The 26,856-nt window shown below is 42.6% G+C and overlaps 3 protein-coding genes across 3 annotated transcripts; 2 read left to right on the plus strand and 1 right to left on the minus strand.

Moving 5' to 3' along the window:
* The first annotated feature begins 1,209 nt into the window (after positions 1-1,209).
* ppp1cc (protein phosphatase 1, catalytic subunit, gamma isozyme) lies at positions 1,210-4,581 on the plus strand. The gene is made up of 7 exons (XM_053420201.1): positions 1,210-1,605; positions 2,025-2,156; positions 2,322-2,552; positions 2,762-2,866; positions 3,095-3,318; positions 3,588-3,722; positions 3,908-4,581. Exons 1-7 carry the CDS (start codon positions 1,551-1,553, stop codon positions 3,995-3,997), a joined length of 972 nt encoding a protein of 323 aa, XP_053276176.1. The 5' UTR covers positions 1,210-1,550; the 3' UTR covers positions 3,998-4,581.
* Positions 4,582-5,644: 1,063 nt separating this feature from the next.
* On the plus strand, positions 5,645-15,887 carry pptc7a (protein phosphatase targeting COQ7 a). Its single transcript, XM_053420202.1, has 6 exons — positions 5,645-6,226; positions 7,890-8,069; positions 10,393-10,591; positions 12,648-12,771; positions 12,864-12,993; positions 13,740-15,887. Exons 1-6 carry the CDS (start codon positions 6,025-6,027, stop codon positions 13,796-13,798), a joined length of 894 nt encoding a protein of 297 aa, XP_053276177.1. The 5' UTR covers positions 5,645-6,024; the 3' UTR covers positions 13,799-15,887.
* A 521-nt stretch (positions 15,888-16,408) lies between these two features.
* rad9b (RAD9 checkpoint clamp component B) lies at positions 16,409-23,729 on the minus strand. Its single transcript, XM_053420199.1, has 11 exons — positions 23,696-23,729; positions 23,095-23,165; positions 22,761-22,898; positions 22,489-22,603; positions 22,108-22,207; positions 20,653-20,759; positions 20,393-20,499; positions 19,444-19,508; positions 19,009-19,131; positions 17,111-17,327; positions 16,409-16,589 (listed from the first exon to the last, which is right to left on the minus strand). Exons 1-11 carry the CDS (start codon positions 23,727-23,729, stop codon positions 16,452-16,454), a joined length of 1,215 nt encoding a protein of 404 aa, XP_053276174.1. The 3' UTR covers positions 16,409-16,451.
* Between the last annotated feature and the right edge of the window lie 3,127 nt (positions 23,730-26,856).

The raw sequence follows: 26,856 nt of genomic DNA on the forward strand, positions 1-26,856 counted from the left end.
CAGTGTGGGCAACAACAACTTTTCCTCGAAGACAGATTTGTGTGTGGCTTTACTTCCCATAGTTGAAGCAGAAAAATCTTTTCAGTAGTGATATTCAATTAGTCATGTGAGTTTTAGTGCAGTGCTGACTGTGCAGCGGGGGACCATAGTGCAGAGCATGTGGAGCTCAGCAGCTACAAGTATCTTTGTCCCAGGGTATTCCTTTAAGTTTAGAGCAAATATAAACGATAATGCATGGTGTTGCTACATATGCATTTGTTAAAAATTAAAGATATATGAGCCTGTAACTGTCCAATCAAAAAGGTTAGAGGTCTCTTAAATAAAGGGATGGAGGCAGTAGTTTACCTCATTAACCAGCAACTGAAGTTTGGCTGCACTAAGCTAAAGTCTTACAGAATTGATCTCAGTGACGGTGCTCTTTCTGTTTTAGGGACTTGATCAATCAAACTGAAGAAGATCTCTTTTTCAAACCTGAAATAATGTCTACCAGCTGATTTTTAATGGAGACTTTGTTCAAGGACAACCAGTCTTCAAAAGTATCCGTCCAAACGTTAAACTGATGTTTCAAAGCAGTAGTATCCTCTGAAAATGTTGCAACTCAGAACAGAGTCCAAAAAGGAAGCTCATAAATTGATCTGTCAGTATTTGAACTGCAACACTCTTGTTATGGTTATCATCATCATCATCATCATCATCATCATCATCATCATCATCATCGTTATTATAATGATGATGATGATTATGGTTGTTGTTGTTGTTTTGTATATTCATATTGTCATTATTATTATTGTTATTATGCTTCAAAAATATATTATTCCGACTATGAGGTTGATTAAGTGACAGCTGGGCTAATATCATAGTCTAATACTAATAACATGGAGGGCCACTTCTGTATTGAAAGTGTCATGAAGTAACTGTAAAATATTAAAGCTTTATTTACAATCAATAAATAAATGGTAATAATAACAATATGTTATACATTGTGCTGTCCCTATATCATTCTGACATAACATAATGAGATGAATATCTTGCAGGGCCATTTGTGTATAGAAAGAGGCTGCTATCTGAGGACGCGTGCTCCTAACAACTAGTGAATAATCACATTGATCACCTGATGTTTTTCTTCTCACTCTTGACGCACTTTTTTCTTCTGGGCTGGAGACGTCCCTCTCCATCCAGACCAGTAGGGGGCGGCAGCGGCGCAGCGGCAGCCGCAGCCTCCTTGAAGCTGGTACAAGGTGCGGCAGAGAAAAACAGAGGCGACAGCATCGCTAGCTCGCGGCTAGTTCGCCTGACGTTTATTATTTCAGTCCCCGCTTCGCTCCAAAGATAACAACGTTGGATGTGTATATTTTTTCTTTAGTGCGATGTTTTAGTAGATTATTAGTTTGTCCAAAGCGTTGACGTGCGGCTCGAACAGAAGCAGGGGTCACATCCACATCTTCACCCTCAGCCGAAGCTAACGTCAGGTAGCCAATGCTCGGATAGCTAGCGGACTAGCTTTCACCACTGTGTTAACGCCAAGACTCTGATTTGACTTCCGCGCTGCAATGGCTGATGTTGACAAGCTGAACATAGACAGTATCATCCAGCGGCTTTTAGAAGGTAAGCGGACGTGGTGGGTTGTTAACGTGCTGCTGTGACAGGCACGAACAGCGGCTAAAGCGCCACTGGCGCATGTTTGTCAACATTTTGTGGAATAACTAGCCCATAGCCAGCTAGCGTTATTTATTATTCAACTCTGCTAACGTCAGTTTAACATAACGTGCCTATTGGTTGGTAGTGTTAATGTAATCTGAAGGACATCAAATCCACCCGGCCTAACACACACTTTATTACACATGCACACACACTCACGGTATCATTGCGCAGTCAGGCGCCTTATGTAGCTCACAGTATGATCACATTTGGCCCCGCACACACTCGGCCCGGAGCTGCTGTGTACCAGGCAGTGTAAACTTAAGCTGGGACCACGTTCAGCTCGACTGTGTGTGTGCTGACTTTGGTTTGTTGTCCTGCCGCAGTCCGAGGATCAAAGCCTGGCAAGAATGTGCAGCTCCAGGAGAACGAGATCCGCGGATTGTGCCTCAAGTCTAGGGAGATCTTCCTCAGTCAGCCCATTCTTCTGGAGCTGGAGGCCCCGCTCAAAATCTGTGGTATGTATGGTTTGTATGTATGTCCGTCAGAAAATAATGGATGAAAACTGTATCTGTAGTATGAAGTCATGTGAGAAGCATATCTGGTTTCATTTCCAAATGGAGACGATTAAAAATTATGACTCATAAGTCAACTGCTGTATAAAGTTATCCTTGTGCTTATAGGTGACATCCACGGGCAATACTATGATCTGCTGAGGCTGTTTGAGTATGGAGGATTCCCTCCAGAGAGCAACTACCTGTTCCTGGGCGACTACGTGGACAGGGGGAAGCAGTCTCTGGAAACCATCTGTCTTCTTCTGGCCTACAAAATTAAATACCCTGAGAACTTCTTCCTGCTGAGGGGAAACCATGAGTGTGCTTCAATCAACAGAATATATGGTTTCTATGATGAGTGTGAGTAATATTTACTGAATTCTGTGACTAAAATGTAATGTGCCATTGACAGGATCAGAGTTTTTAATTATTATGTTGTATAGTTGTAAGTACGCTTATAAGTAAAATATGTAAAGGCGTTACACATACGCAACATCAGTGGAAGAAGTGTTAGTATTGTTATGAGATAACAAAGAATTCTTATCTGTTTTGTTGTCTTGATGTTTCAGGTAAAAGAAGGTACAACATCAAACTCTGGAAGACCTTCACAGATTGTTTTAACTGCCTCCCTATCTCCGCCATTGTTGATGAGAAGATCTTTTGCTGCCACGGGGGTGGGTTCTTTTTTCGGGTGTTTTTTTTCCTCCCCTCATATTTACATTAATTCCACCGTTGTTTAGTTTCATGCACAAACTTTCACCCTTTGCCATCAGCTGTTCTTATTTGTCCTTCAGTAATGCTGTTTTGCAGTTTTTGAGTTGACGTAGGCTTCACCCACGTGTAATGGCTGATGACCTCAATATCAGTATGTTTATTTGTACTTTCCCTGCTGTTCCATCTAGGACTGTCACCTGACCTTCAGTCCATGGAGCAGATCAGACGCATCATGCGCCCCACTGATGTGCCTGACCAGGGTCTGCTTTGCGATCTGCTCTGGTCTGATCCAGACAAGGATGTTTTGGGCTGGGGGGAGAATGACAGAGGTGTATCTTTTACCTTTGGCTCAGAGGTGGTGGCCAAGTTTCTGCATAAACATGATCTTGATCTGATCTGTCGTGCCCATCAGGTAATCGAAATCCTCTTTTCCACTGTAAACAGCATTGTGATTATGTAACGGGGCTCTGTAATGGTGGGTCATTAGACACTGATACACTTGATTCAAGGAAAGCAGTACGTCACACATTGTGCAAAGAACTCTATACACACTGTGTACACATTGTTTCCCAGGCTGGAAGAGAGTAAAGGCTGAAAAAATAATACACATGATTTTGTGTGGCACTAAGAACCCCTTCTGAGTTGTGTAACCTTTCTTTTCTATTCTTATCTCACCCTCAGGTCGTTGAGGATGGCTACGAATTTTTTGCAAAGAGGCAGCTTGTCACTTTGTTCTCAGCCCCCAACTATTGTGGGGAGTTTGACAATGCTGGTGCTATGATGAGCGTGGACGAGACTCTCATGTGCTCTTTCCAGGTGATGTCTCCGCTTGTGCATCATTGGTTAAACATAGCTCAACTGCTGATACAACATTCATTAAAAAAAAAGAAAATCGATTTTGAAACTTATTTTGATCATTCAGAAATGTAATAATTCACAGCACAGATCTCAAATATTTTTTCTTGGAATCTCACCCCCTCAACTCTGTATTGCTTTTGTAGATTTTGAAACCAGCTGAGAAGAAAAAGCCCAACGGCAGCCGTCCCGTGACTCCACCTCGCAACATGGTCACCAAGCAAGCCAAGAAATGAGGGGCCGTGTGTGGAGGCAAATCTCCGGAGTCTCACTCCTCTGTTCTGCTTTCGTCTTCTGCATTCGAAGGATTGGTAATTCTTCATGCTGCCAATACTGAAACGATATCCACTCCTACACGATGAAAGCAAATATTTTTGTTGTTTTGTCCACAGGGGTAAATTGATATGTCACCATGAAAACCTCAGGTGTTTTGCACTCCATTTTGCAGCTAGTCTTTGCCACATATGACTGTTCAATCAGGAAAATATAACAATATGGCTACTTATGCACAGGAATGCCTTGTTTGAAGCTGTGCACAATTTTTCCAGTTTGTTTCATATTTTATTTTTTGTTTGTCATCTCTTTCCTCATTGTTAACAATGGGTATTAAAGATTAAAAAAGCCCATTGGGGAAAGTCACAAACACCTGTTTACTTCGTTAAACTTTATTTACAGTTATTTAAGTCTGTGTTGTAGAACATAGACTTCACATTGCATCATCACATTTTTAAACAAGTCTTGTGCAAAATTAATGAATAAGAAAGCACTCTTGTAATGTCTAAATCTTTCTAATAAACTTTGAGTGTATTTTAGGGGGAAATTGGTATCTAGGTGTCTTTTTTGTTCCTATGCTACAATGTTTGTTTACCAAGAACCCTTTTTCTCCACAATTTTTATTTTAGATCTGACAAGAAACAAACTCACTACAGGGTTCCTACGGTCATGAAAAACCTGGAAAAGTGCTTGAAAGAAATTAAATCCCAAAAGTTTTGGAGAAGTGATGTAAATTTGTTATATTCATATTTTCATGTCGTTCATTTACGCTAATTTTTAAATTATTCATATGCTTTTAAAAGAAATACACTGAAAATATAAGCAGGCATACTCATAATGCACTATGCCAGGCAAGTGTAGATTTAACCATGCTTGGCTACAAATGGAAAAGTAAATGCCATGGGTTACAACTGACAAAGACCTTAGTCAAACTACTGTCTCATTCATTTCTGTAATTCAAGGTATACTGTATATAATTCTCATTGTTAGCTTAAATACTAAATTTATTCACTTTTTCATGTATACACAAGATCTCAAAAATTGTTCGGTAATGGAAATTTGGTAAAAATTTATTGAAAGTCATGGAAATCCATTGATCAAAATGTGTATGAACCCTGTTACTAACAACAACAGCGTGGAACACATAACAGGAATTTACTTTTTCGAAGTAAATGAAAATAAATTACAACAATAATGGATAAGACACCGTAGAAGTAATAACTTGTAACAGATATTCTGTTACAAAATAACAGTGGACTGCACATCTAAGTTTCCCAAGACCCCTCCATGTCAGAAGGGGCTCTTGCATCAGACAGAATATATTCTTCAAAGTACAATTCACACTGTTAAATAGGTGAAATACCCAAGAAATGTTATTTGTGTTATTTTTCTGGAATGACCGGTTTTCTTTTATTATTTATATGACACACAAGCTTATTCTCACGTGTCCTGTTTTCCCCTCTGTTTCAAACTGTGCGTTTTCTTTTCATTAGTTTCTACCCGTGACACCTCTCAGCACATGGTTTTATAACCTGTGAATAAGATGCGACTGAATAGTGTTACGTCCTTATAAGGAAGCGTGGGTTGCGTAATGTCGTGTCGTCACAGCGGTCACAAGACCCATCAGAGAGAGAGAGAGTGTCAGCGGAGGTGAGGGGAGGACGGCTGTGTGTGTGTCCCAGAGGCTGAGCAGGCAGCGTGGCTATGGACAACCAGCACATACGGCTCTTCTGGAGCGGACCGGGCGACTGTTTCCTCTGAGTTTCTCTCGGCTTTAGTGTTACGCTCCCCCGCGGCTCGTGTTTACTCCACCCGGGGGGAAGAAGGCTCGTTGTCTCGGTGCGTGGCGGCTGCTGTCGGTGGCTGTGCCTCCGTGTGTAGCGCATCCTCCGGGTTAGCTCGAGACAAAAACACTGCGCTCCCCGTCGACACTGAGCTAGCAGGGGCTGATCGCTAGCTAGCTCGGCGGTGTGCTGGTGCGCCCAGGGGGATGTTGTCCGTGCTGTCGTACGGGAGACTGGTGGCCCGAGCGGTCCTCGGCGGACTCTCTCAGACGGACAGCCGCGACTACAGCCTGGTGACGGCGAGCTGCGGCTTCGGGAAGGACTTCCGGAAAGGCATCCTGAAGAAAGGCATGTGCTACGGGGACGACGCGTGCTTCATCGCCCGACACAGATCCGCAGATGTTCTGGGTGAGTTGTCTTTGTTTAGTTTCGCTGTGGAGACATCAGCCAGGCATCTCTCTGTGTTCAGACTGTGGTGACAGGTCAAAGGTCACCGCCTCCAGGCCAGCTCATGTGCAGAGTTTAATATTTAAATGTATTCCTAATCATGTGTTCATGTGGGTGTTAAGAATCGCTTGAAAAACAAGGTTTACTGCGGTTTCTTGACCATAATACATCGTTAATGTCTACATGTTATTGTTCTTGACATGTGAGTACGATTTGTGTCCAATCATTTAGTGTGGCCCTTGAAAGATCATATCAACTTCAAATGGGCTTGATAGGAACAATGACCCCCCAGCCCTATGTTACTTAAAGGCCACAGACTTTGCTTTATTTGTTGTTGTCCCTTATCTTTTGAACATTTTGGAGATGCACAGCAAGTTTCACTGTACAAACAACAATGACACTTAAGGGATTCTATTCTCTACTGCTAACATCACTGCACAGTTGTTGTTCAGTATGGATCACCTCCATCACAGAGATAGACCCTTGTAATAAACAAACTTGACCCTGAACCTCTGAGCTCATTCCTCACACCAAAGGTCTTCAGTAAACAACAACTAAGCGAGGCCTTAAAGTCTGCAGTATTGAAGGTTGATCTAAGATTAATCCACAGGAGCCTTTAATCTCACATAAACAACCTGCTATTTAATATCTCTGCTAATCTACTTTACGATTCTGCACACTGAGTTAATCAAGACTTACGAGGTAATATGAAAACAAGGGGATTGTTTACATCAGGTGGTTTCACTATGTTTTTTTTGGAGGGTGGATTAGTTGCAGAGTTGCGTGTGTGCTCTACTGGCAGCCCTGGCTCTCTGCTGCATTCTGCCACAGAGGAGACGCAGTGGGCCATCCTTGTATGGTCAGCGAGGCAGATGCTGGCGTCCCGCGAGTAATGAGACTAAAGTTTCCTTTCTAGGCAAATCTTGGACCCGGCCAAAGGCTCCTCTGGGAACATGTGAGCCTATTAGCTTTCAAATCAGACAATTAAACCTTTAGAACATACTTCTGTAGAAAAATTAGACGAGGGGTTCAATTATGAAATTTCTGCTTTTAGCTGAGGGGGTGCAGGGTTTAATGTATCAGGAGAGGGTGAGAGATAAATGTTATTTGTTGGCCTGAATCGCAACAAAGGTCAAGTGGTTTCTAATTACTTGAAAAAACCTCCTGCATTTTTAATTATCCCCTGTAAATGACCAGTGGGACTTTATATAGCATTACCAGAATTAACTGAAAGCACTACAGGTCAAAGACCCTGCTCGTGGATGCAGGTGGTTTCACTCAGTCTGTGTCAGCTCCTTATTTTAAGAAACAGTTTTTTGTGTACTGTGTTTCCTTTCTCACGTCTGTGAGAGTTTCTGTTGTTTTGTTGTGTTGTGCAGCTGCGTGGAATCCTTCTTGTGTCTCTCTTGTCAAACTAGTCTGAGGAATGTCAACAACGGTTACTGTAGTCATGTTCTCATTGTCACTTCAAATCTTTACTGTCTTAACGGGAACATTTGGTTCCCTGTGGGGTCACAACATTCAGCATTGTGTAAAATATATGATAGAATGATGGAAGCTGGGTTTTTAAAAGTAAATATGTCATTTAATCAACACGTTTTTGTGTTATGATTTTTTTTTTAAGGTGTGGCAGATGGGGTGGGTGGCTGGCGAGACTACGGCGTGGACCCATCCCAGTTTTCGGGTACGCTGATGAAGACATGCGAGAGGCTGGTGAAGGAAGGTCGCTTCGTTCCCACCAACCCCGTGGGAATCCTCACGAGCAGCTACTACGAGCTGCTGCAGAACAAAGTGCCGCTGCTGGGTGAGTGAAGAAAGTTTGGTGTCCACTTATATTAGTTTTAAAGCACATTAAAGTTGGGAGGACTGAAATACTCAATGTTTCTGAGAATAGATCCTATAAGTATGGTCTGGTACATTTACACTGTCTTGTACCTCAAGACAGTTTCCAAGGCTTCTCAAGTCTCATTTTCTGAAGCATTCGTTTAAGACATGTTTTCATTGGACCGCAAAATCCTTGTCTCCTCTCTCCCCCCCCCCCCCCCAGTGCCTTTCACCTGGTTTAAATGCTCACTAAACTCATTTAGAGCCTCCTGAGCCATGCACTCTGCTAGACAGTGTATGCCAACCTATGCCTGCGTATGAAACCGTGCATTTTCCTTGTGATTTGGGTCGGAGTTCACTATTTAGAGTTGGGTTGTTTGTTTCCGCCTGTTCAGATTAGAGGAGGTTGGATGGAGATTTTTGCTACATGACTCAGAGAACAGCCAGTTCCGATTAAGAAATCCTGGGAATGTCCCAAGTCCCTGCCTGCCCCGTGCAGTTCACTTCCATGATCCCTTTCCTCCTTTGCGCCACTTCCCAACAAAGAAGCATGCACAAACACGAAGCATCAACTGAAGGAGTGTTTTTACTACCAGCGCTCTGTCCTGGTACGTTTTCAGTACTTTTCCACCCTGTTATCACATGTGCATCAGGACAAACAACACTGCATTGTGCTGCTAACTTCACAGCCGAGGGAACGTTCTTGAGGCTGGCGGCGTGTGTAATTGTGCTGAGGGGAAACAGAGGAGACGGGAGAGTGAGTCACCGTGCGTGAGAGGTTTTGAAGGTCGATCCCAGAGAGCATATTTCGGCGTGCCAGATGAATCAGCAGCAGGGTGTGGCAGCACGCTGTCCTCCCGCTCCACCAGCTCATGTTTCCTCTTCACCATCTCCCAGATGGTGGAACTCACTAAAACAGATACAAACTGCTAGTTTGTGTATTCAGCTAACTTCAGTCATCAGTCTCCCTAATGCACTTTAGATAGGCATCTCTCTGAGGATCTGTAGAAAGTCAACAAGAGGAAAAGTTGGGGTTTATTTTGTCTTTAGCTTTTTTAAATTTTTTCATTTCATGAGAGGATAGACTTGAAATGTTTTGGAGGTATTGTAGTATTTATTGATGGGAGAAAAACTCCCTCAGGGTATTTGATGTTGAAGGCCAGCAGCAGACAAATGGTTTCCAGAGACTGCTTCCCCACGTCCACATAGTCTCCCAGGAACAGGCAGTTGCTAGACGATAATTGTTTTGAAATTCAACTATGGAGGATTTAATAGGCCCCTTTTCATATGTACACTGGTCTTTTTCTATGTATTTTTGGTGTTTCTGCAGAACACAATCTGTGTCAATGAGAATGGATCTTCTGCAAAAATCCATCCAGGTTGAAGATTATTTGAAACTGCATTTTCAGTGTTTTCATGTAAACATGTTAAAAAAGAGCTATTGACTTGTAATGTCATTCTTGTGAGCCAAATGAAAGCGTGATAGCCTTTCTTCCTGCCCCTGATTGGCCGTAGTGGCTTTATGATGAGGGTTCTATTGCTGCCTGTTGCTTTGGCATGCTCTTTATAGCGAGGGGGAAAACACATTTTTAACAGATGTTTTGACTTGTCATAAGGAAAAGCACAGGTATAAATAATGAAATAAACAGCAAACAATGAAATTGTCTTTGTATATTTATTAAGAAGAAGCTTTTGCAAAAGGATGGAATCAGAGCTCTGCACAGCTCGTTGTCAGAGAGTCGAATAAAGTCAGAGAGAGAGATCGGTTCAGAGCTTACTGGAATCAACAATTTGTATTAAAGCGGTATTTGATACTACCTGAAAGAGATGGTTTATGTTATGGTGAAATTTCTATGACACTTTTACTGTGACACTTGGATGAAAAATGTTATTAGTAACACCTCCTTTTCCTCAAAGTAAAAACCCCTCGACTCGCACATGGACATTTTACTGACGCAACTTTTGTTTGATCATTGATGTAGCAGTCAAACGTGATTTTTCCATCCTGACTGGTTCCGGAACTGTACAAGGAGACGCATGTTATAGAAACCTGGCTTGGTTGTGGTCTGCAGTTAGTGCATGATAGTACTGGTAATCCCATCTGTTCTAATTTCAAAACGACATACAGTCATACAGTTTCCAAGTGCTTTTAGATTTCTCATTTCTGTTTTTCAGTTGTTGCAATCATCTGTATCCTGCCAATGATCTACTGATGATGATTACGGCCTATTGGCGTTTTAGTATATTTCAAACTTTTGCATTGAAATTGAAAAGTAATAAGTGTCTCTGCTTGATGTGTGCAGGTAGTAGCACAGCCTGCATTGTGGTTTTGGACAGACAGAGCCACCAGCTGCACACAGCCAACCTGGGAGACTCAGGCTTCCTGGTGGTGCGGGGAGGGGAGGTGGTCCACCGCTCAGACGAGCAGCAGCACTACTTCAACACGCCCTTCCAGCTGTCCATCGCTCCCCCCGGGGCAGAGGGAGCCGTCCTCAGTGACAGGTGAGACACCCGACAGGGGGAGCTACCCTGCATCTGCTGTAGTCACAACTTAACTGAACTTGGTCCATTGATCTGTTCTCAGACATGAACTCTTGAGAATGTTCATTGAGGTCTGTTTTACTGTTGGCCGACACAAGCCTCTCTCAGACATCGGCGTTGTCACAGACAAACCTCGGGAGATTATCCAGATTTCAATGCATGTCTGCAGAGAGCTTTGGGGACAGCACATGCAGGAGGAGCGCATGTACTGAATAGTTAATTGAACAGTGGATGGACAATGTATATGCATTCAGCACAGCAGCTGTGACAAAGCCCAACCTATAACAGCACACATCACGTGCACACAAAGACAAAGGCTCTTAGCTGCAGTAAACTGCCCTTCAGAACATTGAGTCCCTCACATGCAGCAGTGTGTAGTGAAAGTAGCTACACTGCTGTACTGTGTTGAGCTGAGAGTAGCAGTGTGTCAGGGGGCCACGTGCTGCGGTGTCTCGATAGTGTGGCGTGCCAAGCGGCAGCAGTAGCGGTCAGCAGGGCGGCTGCTGGATGTTTGCCAAGCTTTCCCTCTCACCCTGGTCAAAGTCTGTGTGGCCTCATGGGTCGAGTGAAGTGGCTGCAGCCAATCCTGCACCAGCGCCCACACCTCTTCATCACTCTGTCACAAATTCAGGTTCACTATTCTGAGCCTGACAGAAGATGAACGAGAACTTAATGTCGAGCGTTAATTTGATTTCTTGTAAATGACCCCAGTTTAGCTTCAGCTGATGCGCAATGAGTTCCACTGGCTGTTGTGGATTTAATGTGATTCTTTTTCAATTTTTATGCTTTAGTCATTTAGTTGAAGGATTTAGCGCAAGAGCAGATTAAGCTTTCAGACTGAGATCACTTAACAGGGCAGCCAAAAGAAGAATCCAGGGGTCAAAACCGAAGTGCATCAGTGTCCTTCCTGCGACAGAGGGAGGATGGAGCATGTGGATGTCACAGAGGGAGACTCTGACAACATGCACCTGAATTAGAGATGCGTTTTCAAGCTCATCATGCAGGGGACTGGTTATTTATAATGCATTGGTCCGAGAGTAAACAACCTTCTTGTTAGGACTGGAAATCAGACATCACTGCAGCACTGCGTTTGCAATTATCAGGCAAAAAAAAAGAAAGATGGCCAATATTGAGTAACATGAGTATGACTAAAACTCAGCTTGGTTTCTAAGGGACTATGGTTCAGTGACAGGTTTAACAATTGGTGACAAATTCAGACATGGCAGCTAATTCAGTCCTTTTACAACTGCTCATAAAATGTATAAACTAAAAAGGGATATTCTCCATCTTGTCCATGTTCAAAAATTATAAACAGATTATGCATGTGAATATAGAATCTGTAGGCTTCAAGTTTCTGTTTCTAGTTTGACCAATCACAGTACACTAGAAGCCCCAAAATATTGGGTTCCCATATTGTGTGTGCAGGGGAAAGTGTTTCAGTTTTTGCAGTTCAGTTTTACCAGAATCCCAGGCCAGGCTGTTTCTAGGAGCTGAGGCTCCATGTGTCTTGATGCAGTTTGAAGACAGTTTGTACTGAATGATATTGGTGACTGATGAGGGGCTGTGCAGCAGGGCCAGGGCATTTTCCAAGAAGCAAACTTGACCCTGGCAGACTAACTTGGTTCCTGCCTCCATATGTTTGTTGCTCCCCTCCTCATAATGGACGATAGCACCATTTATTGGACCTGGGTGTTCTTTCCAAAACCGTCATGTGATGATTCCTGAATTAATCCTCATTCAGCATGTGATTAGGTTTCCGTAGCCAAAGTGGAATACCTGCAGCAGTTGGGAGTCCAGCCTGTTGGTGTCGGTACATTCTCCTGTGGGGTAGAGTAACCTAGTGTAATCAGTGAGCATTCCTTCAGAATAAGAGAAGCTGGGTCAGAGGCTCATGTTACTCTACCAAGTCCAACAGGACCGATTTCCTGGGAGAACATTTCCATTTTAATAACACTGTTACCAGAATTAGAGCATTGCATGTGATCTCTGCCTGACTCTATTGTGTCATTGCGTTTAGCCCTGACGCTGCCGACAGCTCCTCCTTCGATGTCCAGCTCGGAGACATCATCCTCACCGCCACCGATGGGCTCTTCGACAACATGCCTGACTACATGATCCTGCAGGAGCTGAAGAAGCTCAAGGCAAGTCCCGAACAGGTTTGCAGGTGGGAGTGGAATCAAAAATATGTCTGGAATACAAACATCACGCCTGCTTTGTTTTTATTGCTCCTCAGAACTCAAATTACGAGAGCATCCAGCAGACGGCCCGCAGCATTGCAGAGCAGGCCCATGTTCTGGCATATGACCCCAACTACATGTCGCCTTTCGCACAGTTTGCCTGTGACAATGGACTGAATGTAAGAGGTGAGTGTCTCAGGTCCACGTGAAGTTAATCGACACTGATACTTGTTTTTGATTTAGATTTTTTATTTAATCTTAATTATTCAGGCAGTCAAAGATTTTTGTCTTTTTTTAAGAGACCTGAGAACAGGAGACATTCACTATCAGCAAATTAATACAACAAAGAGTTGTTTAATAGAAGCAACAAGGACTTAATTAAAGCTATTTGAACATGAAAAACATCAAATAACAAAGATCAAATCACCAAAGGGAATGTAAGACTACTTCCATAGATTTGAAAAGTGAGAACACAAAAGTGTTTTTAATCTCATCCATCTCACGTGAACAATCTCTGGGCATTCCGGTGTAAACCGTAAGTTTATCACAATCTGCCACAGGAATTGGCACAGATAAGCACTAAGACCATGAGCGTTTTCAAACTTCTCTGTTTTTAGTGTGGACGCAAGGCGTATCCGTAATAAGTTTCCAAATGAAAACATATTAATGTGGATGTAGCCTAAAGCTGCAGTTGTGGGGCAGATTCCAACTTATTCCATTTAAAAGGTTCATAATACCTGAACCCAGTTCTGCCAACATTAATGCAAGTGTAGGGGATACCTAAGGTTATGTAGTTACTGGATTGTGACCTAGCGCTCTTCAAAATGTCATGAATTGATGGAAAATATCACATAACATGAATAGTTTCTAGTTTTGAAACGTATGCATATGACGAGCCCCATCCTAACAGCACGCTGCTTTGTATTGTCCAGGAGGAAAGCCGGATGACATCACGGTGCTGCTGTCCATAGTGGCAGAGTACACTGACTAGACTCTGCATGGAGCTGTGAGGGAGGGCGTCTGCCTTGGCAGGTGATGAACTGCCTTTACTCCTGCAGGTCAGGATGAAGGACTAACGTCAGAGGCTTTCCTCCACCTCTGCTAGTACTGCTCTGCCTCAACTCCCAACTGGCAACCCCCCACCCTCTAAGGAGAGTGTGAAGGAAAAAACCTCCTACACAGCCACTGCAGTGTGCTGCTGTACATCACAGAGCTGCTGCATAAAGAGGAGCAGAAGCAGGACACATCCTCTTGGCCAGGCTGCAGCGTTGGCATCTTTGCAGGGCTCCAGTGCTCAGTGGATAATCCCATTGGCCGAGATAAGTAGACGTTAGGCATGTGGGAGATGAGGATCCTGTCTGACGAGGATAACTTTTCTCTGGGCAGGGTGGCAGGTGAGATTCAGAGACAAGGGTGGCAGATGTAGCCAGTTGGTAGGTGGCAGACTGTTGGGGCAGCCCCCACACACTGGGCTTTGACACCATTAGTGTCAAAAAATGAAAAATGCAACGGAAACGGCAGCATTAGGGCTCAATAAATGGGAAGACTTGTGAAAGTGGATGTTCAGCAAAGGGCCTGGAACCTTGTGTGTGTGTGTGCAGGGAGCATATGTCAGATAATAGTATAGGACTTGTGTGCTGTTATGGGATGTTTTGTAAAAGTTTGCAAAAAAAAGTAGTGTATGTGACGTTTCTACATGTGTGGTTAGTTGGGGCAGGTTGATCCAATGAGATTTCATGAAGAAGATCAGCAGCTGCCTTTTCCAGACCACTGAGTTCACGACTTGCACACATTTTGATATTTCATGGGAAGGATATTTCTTTGTTGACAAATCTGTGGAGATATATTGGGTCAAACTGATGCCCACCCTTTAATATCCCAGCTGCTGTTGCTGAAGTCTTGTCTGTGATGACATGTAATGTGTGTGTGTGAATGTTTTCTGGTTGATGAATGTACTTGTGTGCTCGTGTATGAAGGATGTGATGGCTACAGACTTCTCCATATCCACTGGGCTTAATTTGTCTTGCAGCCTTAAAACGCACAAGCTTGAAAAGCATATCTGAAAAATGGCTCAACACAGCGGACGTGGTCATGTGACCAAATGTATTTTTGTAACTTGTTCGTTCAGTGGGGTTGTTGAAATGTTCGGACTGATCACCACATTGCAGCAGCTTTAGAAACTTGTTCACAATCAGTGTGGTCCCCTCCTCTCTCTCCTCTCTGCTGTAGAGCTCCAGCGGCACATTCATAACGTCAGGTCACTGCAGGTTTCAAGTGAAAAATGTTCATAGTGTTTCCATTACATCACCACAGATGTGCACTCTGCATTTCCTACACTTCTTACCCACAGTTAAAAAACATTTCTTTAGAAAATCCATATTTATTCTTAATGTTCTGATGATAATGTGCCTTGTATCAGGTGTCTGTGATATTGGCAGAAATGTCCATAATTCTTTGAAATGCCCAACCCTGTGTCGGGTACAGAGCCTGAAACTGTCAAAGTAGCCATAAGAGACCAAACAGCTTTTCCCATCATGCCCTTATGTCTTAACACTGGGCGTTTTCATCTACAGCAATATTCATCATTCGTTTTTCTCTTGAAATCTGCTGCTCTGTCTGCACTCGGTCCGGAGCTTAGGAATAGTAATAAAGCCATCCTCCCCTGCTTAGAAAATCCTCCACATCACTGTTTACAATCTGCACTGTCAAAAGAGCCGTTTCCTGGCTGAGTCCCACGCGTTCACACCGGGAGACGGCAGATTCAGACGTCTCTGTGAGATGAGCCTGACGGACAAGATAGAGCAGATTTGGACAGAGGGAGCAGCTAACGCTTAAAATGTGAGTTTAAACTGTTAAAGCACTGAGGACAATCTAAGTAGCCTTAATGATTTTACAGAGCAATTCTCCCAGTCAAATCTGGTGGTTCCTGCTCCCTGACTCTTCCCTGTCGTCTCCCTTCCACCACATCTCTCTGCTTTGTTACTACCACAGCATGGACCCCACTGTATCCAGATCTGTTCTCTGCGAAGAGGCATTTTCAGATCTGTACAATATATGAATAAAGGCTATAGTATTTATTATCCTGTTGTGTTTGGTGTCTTTCATGTCAGTGTCAACCGGCTGTCAGGTGCACGAGTATTGCAGAGTACATCAAAGAGGTATTTTTTTCACAGGCTCAGGCTACATGCCTCTAAGGCTGAATTTTCCATTCATCCCATCTGTCCCATTTAACTCTTCATAGTGTGTATTTCACTGAAGTCAGCCCAGGATAAGATCAATGTTAAGAAGGTGTGTACGGTGTGTGTACTCCCACAAGCCTCAGGCAGTCAACAGACAGGTGTGGCATCTTCACACAGTGGTTATGTTTTCACAGACGATAGTTAATTGTTATGACTCATGTATTTTACACAATGAAACAGACAAAACAAATTAGTTGATATACACTTATTACAAATAATCGTCGTAAAAAGATTCTGTCATATCCAACTGGACATTTTGGGGAACCTGATCACTGAATATAATTTTAACATTTAAGCTAAGAACAAAACGCCTTCAACCATTGCATAACTTGTTCTGACTACAGTTGAATTGTAGGGTCAACTTTCAGATCGAGATGATGAAGTTCACATCCCTTCACTCTCTTTTCACAGTGAAGGGCTTCTTGTATAGTCTCCCTCCATCTCGTCTTCTGTGTCACTGTAACAAGCCAGAACAGGCAGACTGACATCACAGCCATCGTCGTCCTGCTCTGACGCCAAAGCCCTGAACAGCAGGGAGCAGATCTACAGAGGAAAACAGACGACGCGTGTTATTTTAACAGTATTCTATTATTCTAGGACTCCATTGCTTTACTTTTCCATTTTTTATGAATAAAGTGTTCAAAGTTAAATCCTAAGAGGACTCAAGGAAAATACGAGTGCTGGGGTCACTAGAAACTGGTCTGAGAAGATAATATTCATCTTGATGGGCCAACATATCTAAGTATTGCCAGAGCAAAACATTCAGAACATTAACAGGAGTCAGATATAAGATCAATAGTAAGAAGTTTGGTCAAGAAAAGAAAAACTTAGTTTTGTTTGTCTGTGATTCCAACCAAATGCTTCACGTCATAAGATAGATCTCTCACATACTGTAATTCTGCTCATCTTGGTCAGTGGTGAGGTATTATGGGTATACTTCCCAGTAGAGGTCAAGAAAACACTCCACAGTCTCACGCAACCTGTCAACACTGTGTAACATCAAGGGTATAGAGACCACTTCGATTCCCAGTGAAAACAAAGAAGTAACTGGAAGCCCTTGTTACCATGGTAGACGCAGGAGTTGCCATGGCACTGGCCTCATCGGGTACGTCTGGTCCATGAGGATCGTCAGCTGAAGACAGAAGGTGCCTGAGAGCAGGTGGGTTGATCATAGGGCTGCCCTGACTGGATGGGATCAGCTCCATCACAGCAGGAGCATTCTGTGACTCCCTGCTGTTTCCCTCATGAGACACCACAGGTAGAGCAGCAACATCTGCACATCTGAAAACACAACCACACACACAATGTCTGTGGCAAGAGGTAATGACCGTTTCCTGAGCAGAGGAGAACTAGTCATAACACTGTGCAAGGTAAAGACGGCTCTGTTCCTCTATAGACTTCCCAGTGAACACAACGCAGTGAGTCTCAATGGAATTTGATACTGAGGATGTGGATTATCACTGAGCCTGGTGAGGAGTTGTGAAGTGAGGTTTATAAAGGCAGGACTGATGGAGGAAGAGCAGATGGTGGTAATACAATTAACTGAAAATAAGAGGCAATGAAAAGAGGAGAAGAAATTCCACAAGACGCTAACAAACATGACGTTAACAACTTGAACAAAAAATGTGTGTTTTGATTTAAATACATATTCAACTGTGTTGTTCTAAATTATGAAAGTATGTTTAGTTTTTTCCCCCCAGAATTTAAAATAAAGACACATATTAGTATCTGTATGAGGAGTTGAGTAATATTTTGATAATAGAATTGTCAAATAGAGTGACTAGGAGGAGGAATCTCTACCAATTTGAGTATCGCTATTTCCATTGTGTGATGATGAATATTTACATTCATTAAGACATTCGTGAACGGAGCGTATAGTTCTCAGCATGTAGTCATCAACTGATCCTGAAAGTGCATGCCTAGAGCTCGCTATGAGCAAACATAACAAACCACCTCTGCGCATGTAACCACACTACATGTCATCAACCTCACAGAGGCAACCAGACCAGAGGTTTGAAGAGGAACACAACAGGAAGAGGTAAAGAGAACATGCAGGTTTAAACGTCTCCAGACTGTCTCTGGCTTGATACTTAACAAGGCCCTGAGAAAGAAGGTGGGAATGTTTGGTCCCAAGCACGACCTGAACGACAAGAAAACACTGCATTTGTTCCAAAACAGCCTGAATGACTCACGGCAAAACATACTGGAGGAAAGGGGTGCAGGTGAAAGACGGGAGCACTGAAACGCTGCCTGCTCATCAGGTCAGTGATGTCCCTGCAGACTCCCAGCAGTGCACACAAGTAGAGCAAACTACAAATGACCCAGATGTTCAGCAGGACATTGGGGATTGGGGTGACCAGATCCACCCAGAGAGTTTATATTGTTGTTTTTAAATTGTTGTTTGTATATTGTTGTTTGTACAGTGCACCAACCACACCAAGGCAATTTCCTGTATGTGCAAATATACATGGCAATAAAAATAATTCTGATTCTGATTCTGAGAGAGGGTTAGCAGAGCAGGACAGTGACGTTGGCAGAACAGCCAACCAGGCTAGCATAACGGAGACGAGGGGATTACAGAACGTCAACCAGACAGGCTTCTAACCTAACCCCACACGTCCTGGGCTTGCCCTATTTATGTCTGTCACAGACACAAGGCTGGCTGCGGAAACACTATGCCCTCTTAGGAAGCTAAAAACAGCCAGTGAGGGCAAACTGCCTCAGCTGGAGCCAGGAGAGAGGCTCAGGTAGAGCCCCTGTGGGAGGATTGGATTCTGCTCTCTAATAGATCTGAGAAAGTCGGCCTGCACAGACTTCAGTGGTGACAAGGACGATAATCTGGTGAAAATGACAATCAAATAAATCTTTCCCTCATCTGTGCCACTGTGCTCAGGGTATAACAGTTCACAGTTATTACAGAGAGGATTAAAAGCATGTGGCTAGAGATGATAGTGTTAGTTACCTGGGTGAGGTGGGGACCGGGGGGCCGACAGGCTGAGAGGGGCCCGTGTTTTCAGAGTCCATCAGAGTAGCCAGCAGTACAGTGGCCTCTAGGACCATGTCCTCCATGGAGAAGCACACAGGCCTGCAAAGCACATTAATAATACACTGATGTATCTCTCACTGATGCAGAAACCTTTTAAATCCAGCTATATCCAATCAACAGTATCATTCACGGTTTTACCAGCCACCAGCAAATCTCTGTATAAGTGGTCACTCAGAGAAAGGACTGGTAATATAATTAGACTCATCTGCCACAGTTGAAATTTAAAATGCCATGAATTTTGAGGTTGTCTGGTGTTAATTACGCACTTGAGTGCCACACACTGACGTGGGCCTCTGTAATTTGAGATACAAATGCCACTCAAGTTATTCGCGATGGCAGAAAGGCACTTACTTCCCTGCAGCAGCAAAGTGGACGGACACTGGGAGGCAATGTGACTCCGCAAAGGACAGAAAACCCTGGAACAACAAAATGGTAGAAATTCCCTGGCATGAAACGTGGACGTGCTTGTCATCAATGTAACATTTTAATGGCTGGTCATCTTCAAGCAGTGATGTGACTTGTGTACAATGATCAGGCTAAAGAAAAATACTAAAGCTTGAGTAAATTGAAGGCGACTAAAATTCAAAGCCTGGTATGTAATCTATTCAAACCCGATTTACCAAAACCGAGACTCCTCTGAAGGCTAATGAGGAGCCGTACAGCAGGACGTCCAAGAGACATTCCAAGACATTAGGGACAAGAGCTGAGGGTGTTAACGCAGGCCATGAACTGGACGAACTCAAATGCTGTTTATCCAAATTTCCAAATGGCCAACCAAGCTCTTTTTCCTTTGTTTTCCAAACTGGCACAGAAAACATTTGGACACTGCAACAAACTTTGAATGACTTAGAACGCCACTCTGTAAATTACATTATGTTTCTCCAACATGACGTGTTTTGCTCGCGATATAAATAGTTTAAGACTGATTAAAGTTGAACCAGCCCGGTTACACGTTTCATTATGAAGTAGTAATTTGTAGCTTTTAGTTTCTGGAACCTGTGAGTTCAATTACTTTTTCCATGATGTGGGTTAACATGCGTCACTTTGGTCACACTATCTTTGCTGTAAAGATGAGTCACGTGGCTGAGTGGAAAAGTTCGCATGAAAATGATATATGCAGACACTGCTACAGAGGCCTTTTGACACTTGAGTATCAGGAGAAATGAGACCTGTTAGACATGAAATGCTCCTGGTGAGACAGTCACACACACACATACACACATACAAGGATACACACACACACACACGTCATTTTTTCATGTGATAGGATAATGGGAGCCTCCAAAAATAACCCTGTTACCCTCAACTCCTTCAGACAGAAGGTTACGTCTGAGTCCGCTCCGACCTGGAAGAAGTCAAACTCATCAGGGTGTAAGGACATCTCAGTGTACATCGTCTTCATGTGATCTGTCACAGGGGAGTATCCGAGGCAAAAAAAAAATAGAATTTGTTTGGCCGAATTTGATATTTGCATTACAATTAAACTTGACAATCTCAAAACTGGTGCAACACCAGTTTTATCTTGGGCCTGAGCCAATTAAGAGTGAAACCTCAGCTCACCGTTTCCCGCCTCGTGGTAGTTTCTCAGGGTGAATCTCAGAGGAGTGGCAGACAGAGTGATTTCCTCCAGGGACACTGGGAAATGCAGCACCATATCACTGAGAAGTCTGCAGAGGTAGAGAGCAGAACAAAAGCTCTCAGAATCAAACTCAGAGAAAGATCAAACAGGATCTACTGATTGAGGATGGTTTTCCTAAGACTAAACGCTATTAATGTGACGAGGTTTTATTGTTTATGTCCTTGTCAGTCTGGTTGATTAAACTGGACTGCACTGAACAGAAGGTGCATGTTTTAGGGGATTCATCTGTCAGCCGTCAGTAGAAAACATCCTCTCTCTGCATACACTGGACTGCTGAATCAAACTGATAGTCACCATACATATTATTAATAACACAGTTACTCTATTTGATTTTGTTACTTGATTAAAGATGGATTTTTATAATTTATAAGTCAAAACAATTTGTGATCGCAGAAAGGACATGGGACTTCTCAATATTACTCAAAAAACCAGTCTACAAAACCACTGCACCTTTGAAAACATGGGAAATGGATTTGGGCACTTCCTTTCAACAACGTGATTGGGATGAAATGATTGGTGTTACTAAAGAGATCTCTAGAGACATTAGAATGAGCTTAATACAATTTAAAACCATCCACTGATACAACTAGTGCCCTAGCAGGTTATTCAGACTATAGCTATATGTTGGAGATGAAATAATGCCTTATGCATTATGGTCATGCCCAAGGAGCCGTTTGGTCAAGTATATCACAGAGATGCAGGAATAGATTATAAACTGTCGAGACAAGTATCAGGATTTGCAAACGATGAAATGGAAAGTTACAGAAGGCCCATTAATTCAGGAGAGGGTTTCAGAGCTGGGTGGGGTGGTGGCTTTTGAAAAAATATAATACAGACTGATAAGCCAGGTTGAAAAAATACATAAATGGAGAATGTTAGTATGATTTCCCTCAATACAGGGGCCTGAATGAAGACAAGCCTTTTATTTGTATGTGCTGTTATCAATTGCAAATATAACCTTCTGAGCTGTTGGCTGTTTTTATGAATATTCAAATGAATGTGAAGGAATGGATGTGACGACAGACTTGAACCCATAGACCCTATTTGAATGTTTATTCTGTCAGTACTACAATTTCCATGTGACAGTGGTACAGTGGACATTGGACAGGTCTACCGGACATCTCATATTTTCACACTGATGTCCTCATTATCAGTCAGACAAAAGATTTTCTAGTATATTTTGGTTTTGTCTAGTGAGTATGGAGATGATCTATTTGTTGCTGATATTTAGTTTCTCCTCTGTATGATGCTGATTCGGAAATTGTGAAAATATGAAAAGTGAAAAAGGGTCCTATTAAATGGGATGTGGCTTTGTAGCTCATGTGAAGGGTTTGTAACAGGAAGTGCAGGTCCAACTTGAATAGTGAGGTGCTAACCTGGCAGGGGCCTTCAGCACATTGGGGCAGAGGTGTGAGGCGAACTCCGCCTGCAGAGCCTCACTCTCTTGGAAGCGGAGGCTGTAAGTCTTGGTGATGCCTGTCACAAAGGCAGACACATTTGCAGCACACTGCCATCAAGTGTTGACAGTATGTAATACAGTGTCCGCAGCATCGTGTTAATAGAGGTCATTTAACAAATTTTGAGTTTCAAGGAAAACTGTTTCTTGATAAGCAATGAGGTTTGAAGAAATTCTCTCTCTCTAAATTACCCACACAATTTCCAGTTTATTCCCGTTAATTCCCGTATATTCCTGTATATTCCCATGGAAAGTTTCCAACTTTGAATATTCCCGAAATTTTGCAACCCTAGTTACGTACCATATTTGCAGAAAAACTGGATTACCACTCGGTCAGTGGGAGTGCTGATTGTTATCTGACATCGTTCCACATTACGCTCAATGGCAGTCAGACAGCGGAAAAGAGGTAGCACTGACTTGAAAACAAAAGTATAGAGATATTAGATAAGATGATCATCACTGTTTTAACACTGTGGTAACACACTTTTATGAAGAACCATATCATATCATCATATGACATAACCTAGCCTGTTCAGTTCTGGTTTTGTTAGACTTCCCCTACTGACTGCATACCTTAATGACCAGTTTGCATTTGATGGTTTCACGGGCCGGCTCTGAGCCAGATCCCAGGCTGTAGTGTTGGAAGAACATTGGCGAGAAAAGGAAGCAGGCATATGCCGAGTGAGCGGCGTTCACTGATCTCAGAGCCAACTGTGGGACAGAGAGGATCAATGTAGGTGTTCGGTAATCTGAGCCGGAGAAGGGAGGTGGCAGGGACCCAACAAATAGAAGCCTGGTGTCTAACATCCATTTTGTTTGGAACAGAAGGGAAGGAGAGAAGGTAAAACCTTCTTCCTGTCTGCCGCAGGGTTTAAGAATACTTCCAGTAACAGTTGGTGCTGCTCACCCCTTTAACCATAGGATCCAACCACAGATCTTCTCCAATCCGTGACAGGGCTTGAACAGCTTTTCCAAAAACTGCAACACAACAAGGTGTCACCACTGTTGTCTTTATAAGTTATTACGGTAGATTACTGTATTAATAATCAAGTTCATTACAAATTAATAGTTTTTTTCCCCAGAAGAAATACACAAACACACACAAGCGCGTGCGCACACACAGTTTGACCATAGTTACTACTTTCCTAACCCATAACCTAACCTTAACCCTAACCTCAACCTAAACTTAACCTTAACCTTAACCTTAACCTTAACCTTAACCTTAACCTTACCTTACCTTAACCCAAACCCAAACCATAACCTAAACGTAACCTCAACCTTAACCTGAACATGTACACACAGCTACACACTAGCAACTATTTAGATAGCATAACTACTAAGAAGCTAAATGAAACTACATTAGCTGAGCTAGCATTGCCTTCAATCTTTAAAAATGCTTCAGAAACCTTATTAGCTGCTACAATTCATTTACAAGTTAATAATTCAAGTTAACATTTGTCATATTGAATTTCACACTGTCATATTATGATAGTCTTGGTTATTCCTACCTTTTACACCATTTCCCTCGAGGACACACTTCATACTTGCTGTAAATCAACCAGGAGCTCAGAGAGCAGATGCTAACAGGCTGTTATGCTAAATAGCTTAGCTGAAGTAAATACATTCATATTGACATGAGGCTAGTTAAGCCTGAAGAGGCTCAGTCACATATAGAAATGTAATAAATGTCTTAAGGTGTATCATTACCAGAAAAACGAAAAAGGCTTTAGGTGCAATTGGAAAAAACAACTTTATCGTTAAATCAACAATTTGAAAATAAAATCACTAAATACATCAAATATATATGATTGAATGAAAATCAAATGTATTTATAGTAAGACCACCACATCCATACTGTAATATAATTTATATAATTAATTTACAAATTGATTATATAAATTAAATCATTTTACATTGACTTCAGTGCCATGAACATGTCTTCTGATCTGATATTGACCTCAACCATTAATAAATTGAAATAAATGTGTATATATACAGTAAATATATAAATGATAATGACTTGTGTGTGTGTGTGTGCGTGCGTGCGTGTGTGTATGCGTGTGTGTGTATTTGTGTGTGTGTGTGTGTGTGTGTGTGTGCATGTGTGTGTGTGCGTGTCAGATGGGCGTGGTCAGTGTGATGGGTGGGCCCTCAGATGAGATGATAGTATTATTATTGTATTGTTGTCATAATTAATATATAGATTTTACCAAATGTAAAAAAGTTAAGAAACATTGTTTGTCTATGCTCTGCTGTGTTCGTATGAATAGTAGCAAACTAAATGAATCACACTGATTTGTTTCACTCCAACACTGTGTTAATTGATTGATGAATCCTGTATCTATATTCAGAAAGACAGAGGTAGATGTTACTGTACTAGTTATTTTTATTCAAAAAGTTTGACATATTTACAACACATCATTAGATCATTTCAAATATGTACAAAGGGGGACAGGGGAGTTTTTTTTTTTGAGGAGTAGAAAAAGGGTGAGGGCGGGGCTTCTCCACCTCTTCTCTCTCCTCCAGCTCATCTCGGCCTCCTCCTTTCTGTAGCTCAGTCCCATAGTTGGAGTTGTCTCCTGCTGCAGTTTCGTCTCCTTTTGGCCCTGAAGCGAGCACCTTCTTGTTCTCCTTCTCCTTCTCCTTCTCCTTGGTGACCTCCACCTCACTGCTCCTTCTTGTCTCAGGTTCCTGGTGCAGGCTCCTGGTGCAGACTTGCTTCCAAAATGTTAGCCTTGGCCTGACAGTCAGTGAGCTCCGCCAAGCAGTCCAGATAGGCCCTGAGGCGAGCGCGCCGTTTCTTGACCTCCTTCGTTATTACATCGTCTTTGTCTTTCAGGTGGTTTTCCAGCTGCTCCACCTTCTCCTTCAGAGCCTGGATCTCATTCTCCTTCTCCGTCTCCATCTCCTTCTCGGTCTCCTTCTCCTTCTCCTTCTCCTTCTCCTTCTCCACCGCCATCTTTATGACATCATCTCTGTCTTGAAGCTGGTTTTCCAGCTGCCACACCTCATCCTTAAGAGCATTAATCTTCCTGTAGGCTGTGAGGAGTTCGTCATTGAGGATCTTCAGAATATCTGGTTTCTCCATGGTTTACAGCAGAGAGTAGATCTATCTTTTGATGAAGCTGATGGAACAGTTGATGCACTATTTTCAGAAGAAGTTTCCGTTCTTGTCTGGATCTTGAAGTCAAATGGCTTTTGTCTACAGGTGACAGGATGAAATAGTGTGTAAGATTTAGGTGAATTTGATCTATCAAACATTCAATATAAAACAATGACACAGATAGACACACGCAGAGAGAAGGAGAGAGAGGGAGAGAGACAGACTGGCTGGTTTAAGCGAGCGAGCGAGAGAGAGAGAGAGAGAGAGAGAGAGAGACTGGCTGGTTTAAGCGCGAGATTGAGAGAGAGAGAGAGAGAGAGAGAATGAATGTTGTTGTTTATAATCAGTTCATGTTTGTGTTGTCAAATATCACAACGACCCTGAAATTCTGTCTCTTCTGTTATCTTATACTGAATGAATGCAAGCAAAGATACAAAGAAAAATCACACTCTTTCTGATTGAACCAATCTATGAACTGTATGAAACATGGATATCCGCAGCCCCAAATGAGCCAAAAAGCGCGCGTGGCGCGCAAAGATTCAGCATCCTTAGGGGCTAAGCCCCCCCCCCCCCCTCTTTCAATCCTAGAAACGCCCCTGTCTTAACCTTAAGCTTTATTTACTGCTTTTTTTGATAGGGACCGTCAACAATGTTCAGCACCAGATAATATAAAAGCTAGTAGCATATGTTGTAGTAAAACTGTACAGAATAAGTTATTAAACGAGCTAACTAGTAGTAGGTAGTGCAATAAAATATTACATGTAAAGGTTTAGAATCACTACATACAAATAAATAACGTAGCAACATTAATTCATGAAATATTGCTTCCTCTAATGAAAACTACATCATTCTTCATTTCCATTTCAAGTGCTGAAAAAGCCCAAATAAAACCTGTATCATTAACACATATACTGTATAATCTAAATTCTGACTAAGAACTCAGTGACAGTAGAATACCCATTTACACGATCCAATATTTATTATTGTGTTATGGATGGTAGCATGTTAAAGAATAGAAGAACAATTTAAACGACAACTACAACTAAACATCCAACAAACAGAGGTAGGACTGTGAAAGCAGCAGCTTCTAATATGTGGAGTGTTGTATGAAACCACGCCTGCACACCATTCTTTGTAAGGAAGACATTATAAATTCATATTTTAAAAACTGTGCAACCAGACAGAAGGTGTTGGTACAAAGATCAACATAACCCCTCATCATATAAGGTCCTTAAAGCCGGGTTAAACCATCCGCCATCATTTCCCTCATCGGTGGACTATTCTGGGAAGTATGACATCAGGATTGGCTGTGCTGCTGCTCCTGCTGCTGCCTTTCCTCTGCCCTTGTGGCTTCGCCCTTGCCTCCACATCCTTCCCTGCATCCTGTGTAAGCGTGCTGCTGTCTCCACGCTGATGCCCCCTCCTGCAGGAGGGACTCTGACCTGGGAGATAAACAAAACACAACATGAGGCTGATGGCAGCGGTCGAAGTTAAACATCTGGGACGTTTGGATACTCACCTGACTGGACACACGAGTGCAGCACATTGAGATAGTGCTGCTTCATC

The sequence above is a fragment of the Pleuronectes platessa genome, chromosome 4 (genome assembly GCF_947347685.1).
Source record: "Pleuronectes platessa chromosome 4, fPlePla1.1, whole genome shotgun sequence".
Classification (NCBI taxonomy): domain Eukaryota; kingdom Metazoa; phylum Chordata; class Actinopteri; order Pleuronectiformes; family Pleuronectidae; genus Pleuronectes; species Pleuronectes platessa.

Excerpts from the sequence above, each read along its gene's own strand:
- ppp1cc (XM_053420201.1), top strand. The coding sequence starts at position 1,551 with ATGGCTGATGTTGACAAGCTGAACATAGACAGTATCATCCAGCGGCTT. Across the intron at positions 2,553-2,761 it reads ATATGGTTTCTATGATGAGT|GTAAAAGAAGGTACAACATC; the intron begins GTGAGTAATATT and ends TTGATGTTTCAG. Across the intron at positions 3,723-3,907 it reads CTCTCATGTGCTCTTTCCAG|ATTTTGAAACCAGCTGAGAA; the intron begins GTGATGTCTCCG and ends TTGCTTTTGTAG.
- pptc7a (XM_053420202.1), top strand. The coding sequence starts at position 6,025 with ATGTTGTCCGTGCTGTCGTACGGGAGACTGGTGGCCCGAGCGGTCCTC. Across the intron at positions 10,592-12,647 it reads GGAGCCGTCCTCAGTGACAG|CCCTGACGCTGCCGACAGCT; the intron begins GTGAGACACCCG and ends CATTGCGTTTAG. Across the intron at positions 12,994-13,739 it reads CAATGGACTGAATGTAAGAG|GAGGAAAGCCGGATGACATC; the intron begins GTGAGTGTCTCA and ends TGTATTGTCCAG.
- rad9b (XM_053420199.1), bottom strand. The coding sequence starts at position 23,729 with ATGAAGTGTGTCCTCGAGGGAAATGGTGTAAAAG. Across the intron at positions 19,509-20,392 it reads TCTGTCTGAAGGAGTTGAGG|GGTTTTCTGTCCTTTGCGGA; the intron begins GTAACAGGGTTA and ends TTGTTGTTCCAG. Across the intron at positions 17,328-19,008 it reads CCGGTCCCCACCTCACCCAG|ATGTGCAGATGTTGCTGCTC; the intron begins GTAACTAACACT and ends TTGTGTTTTCAG.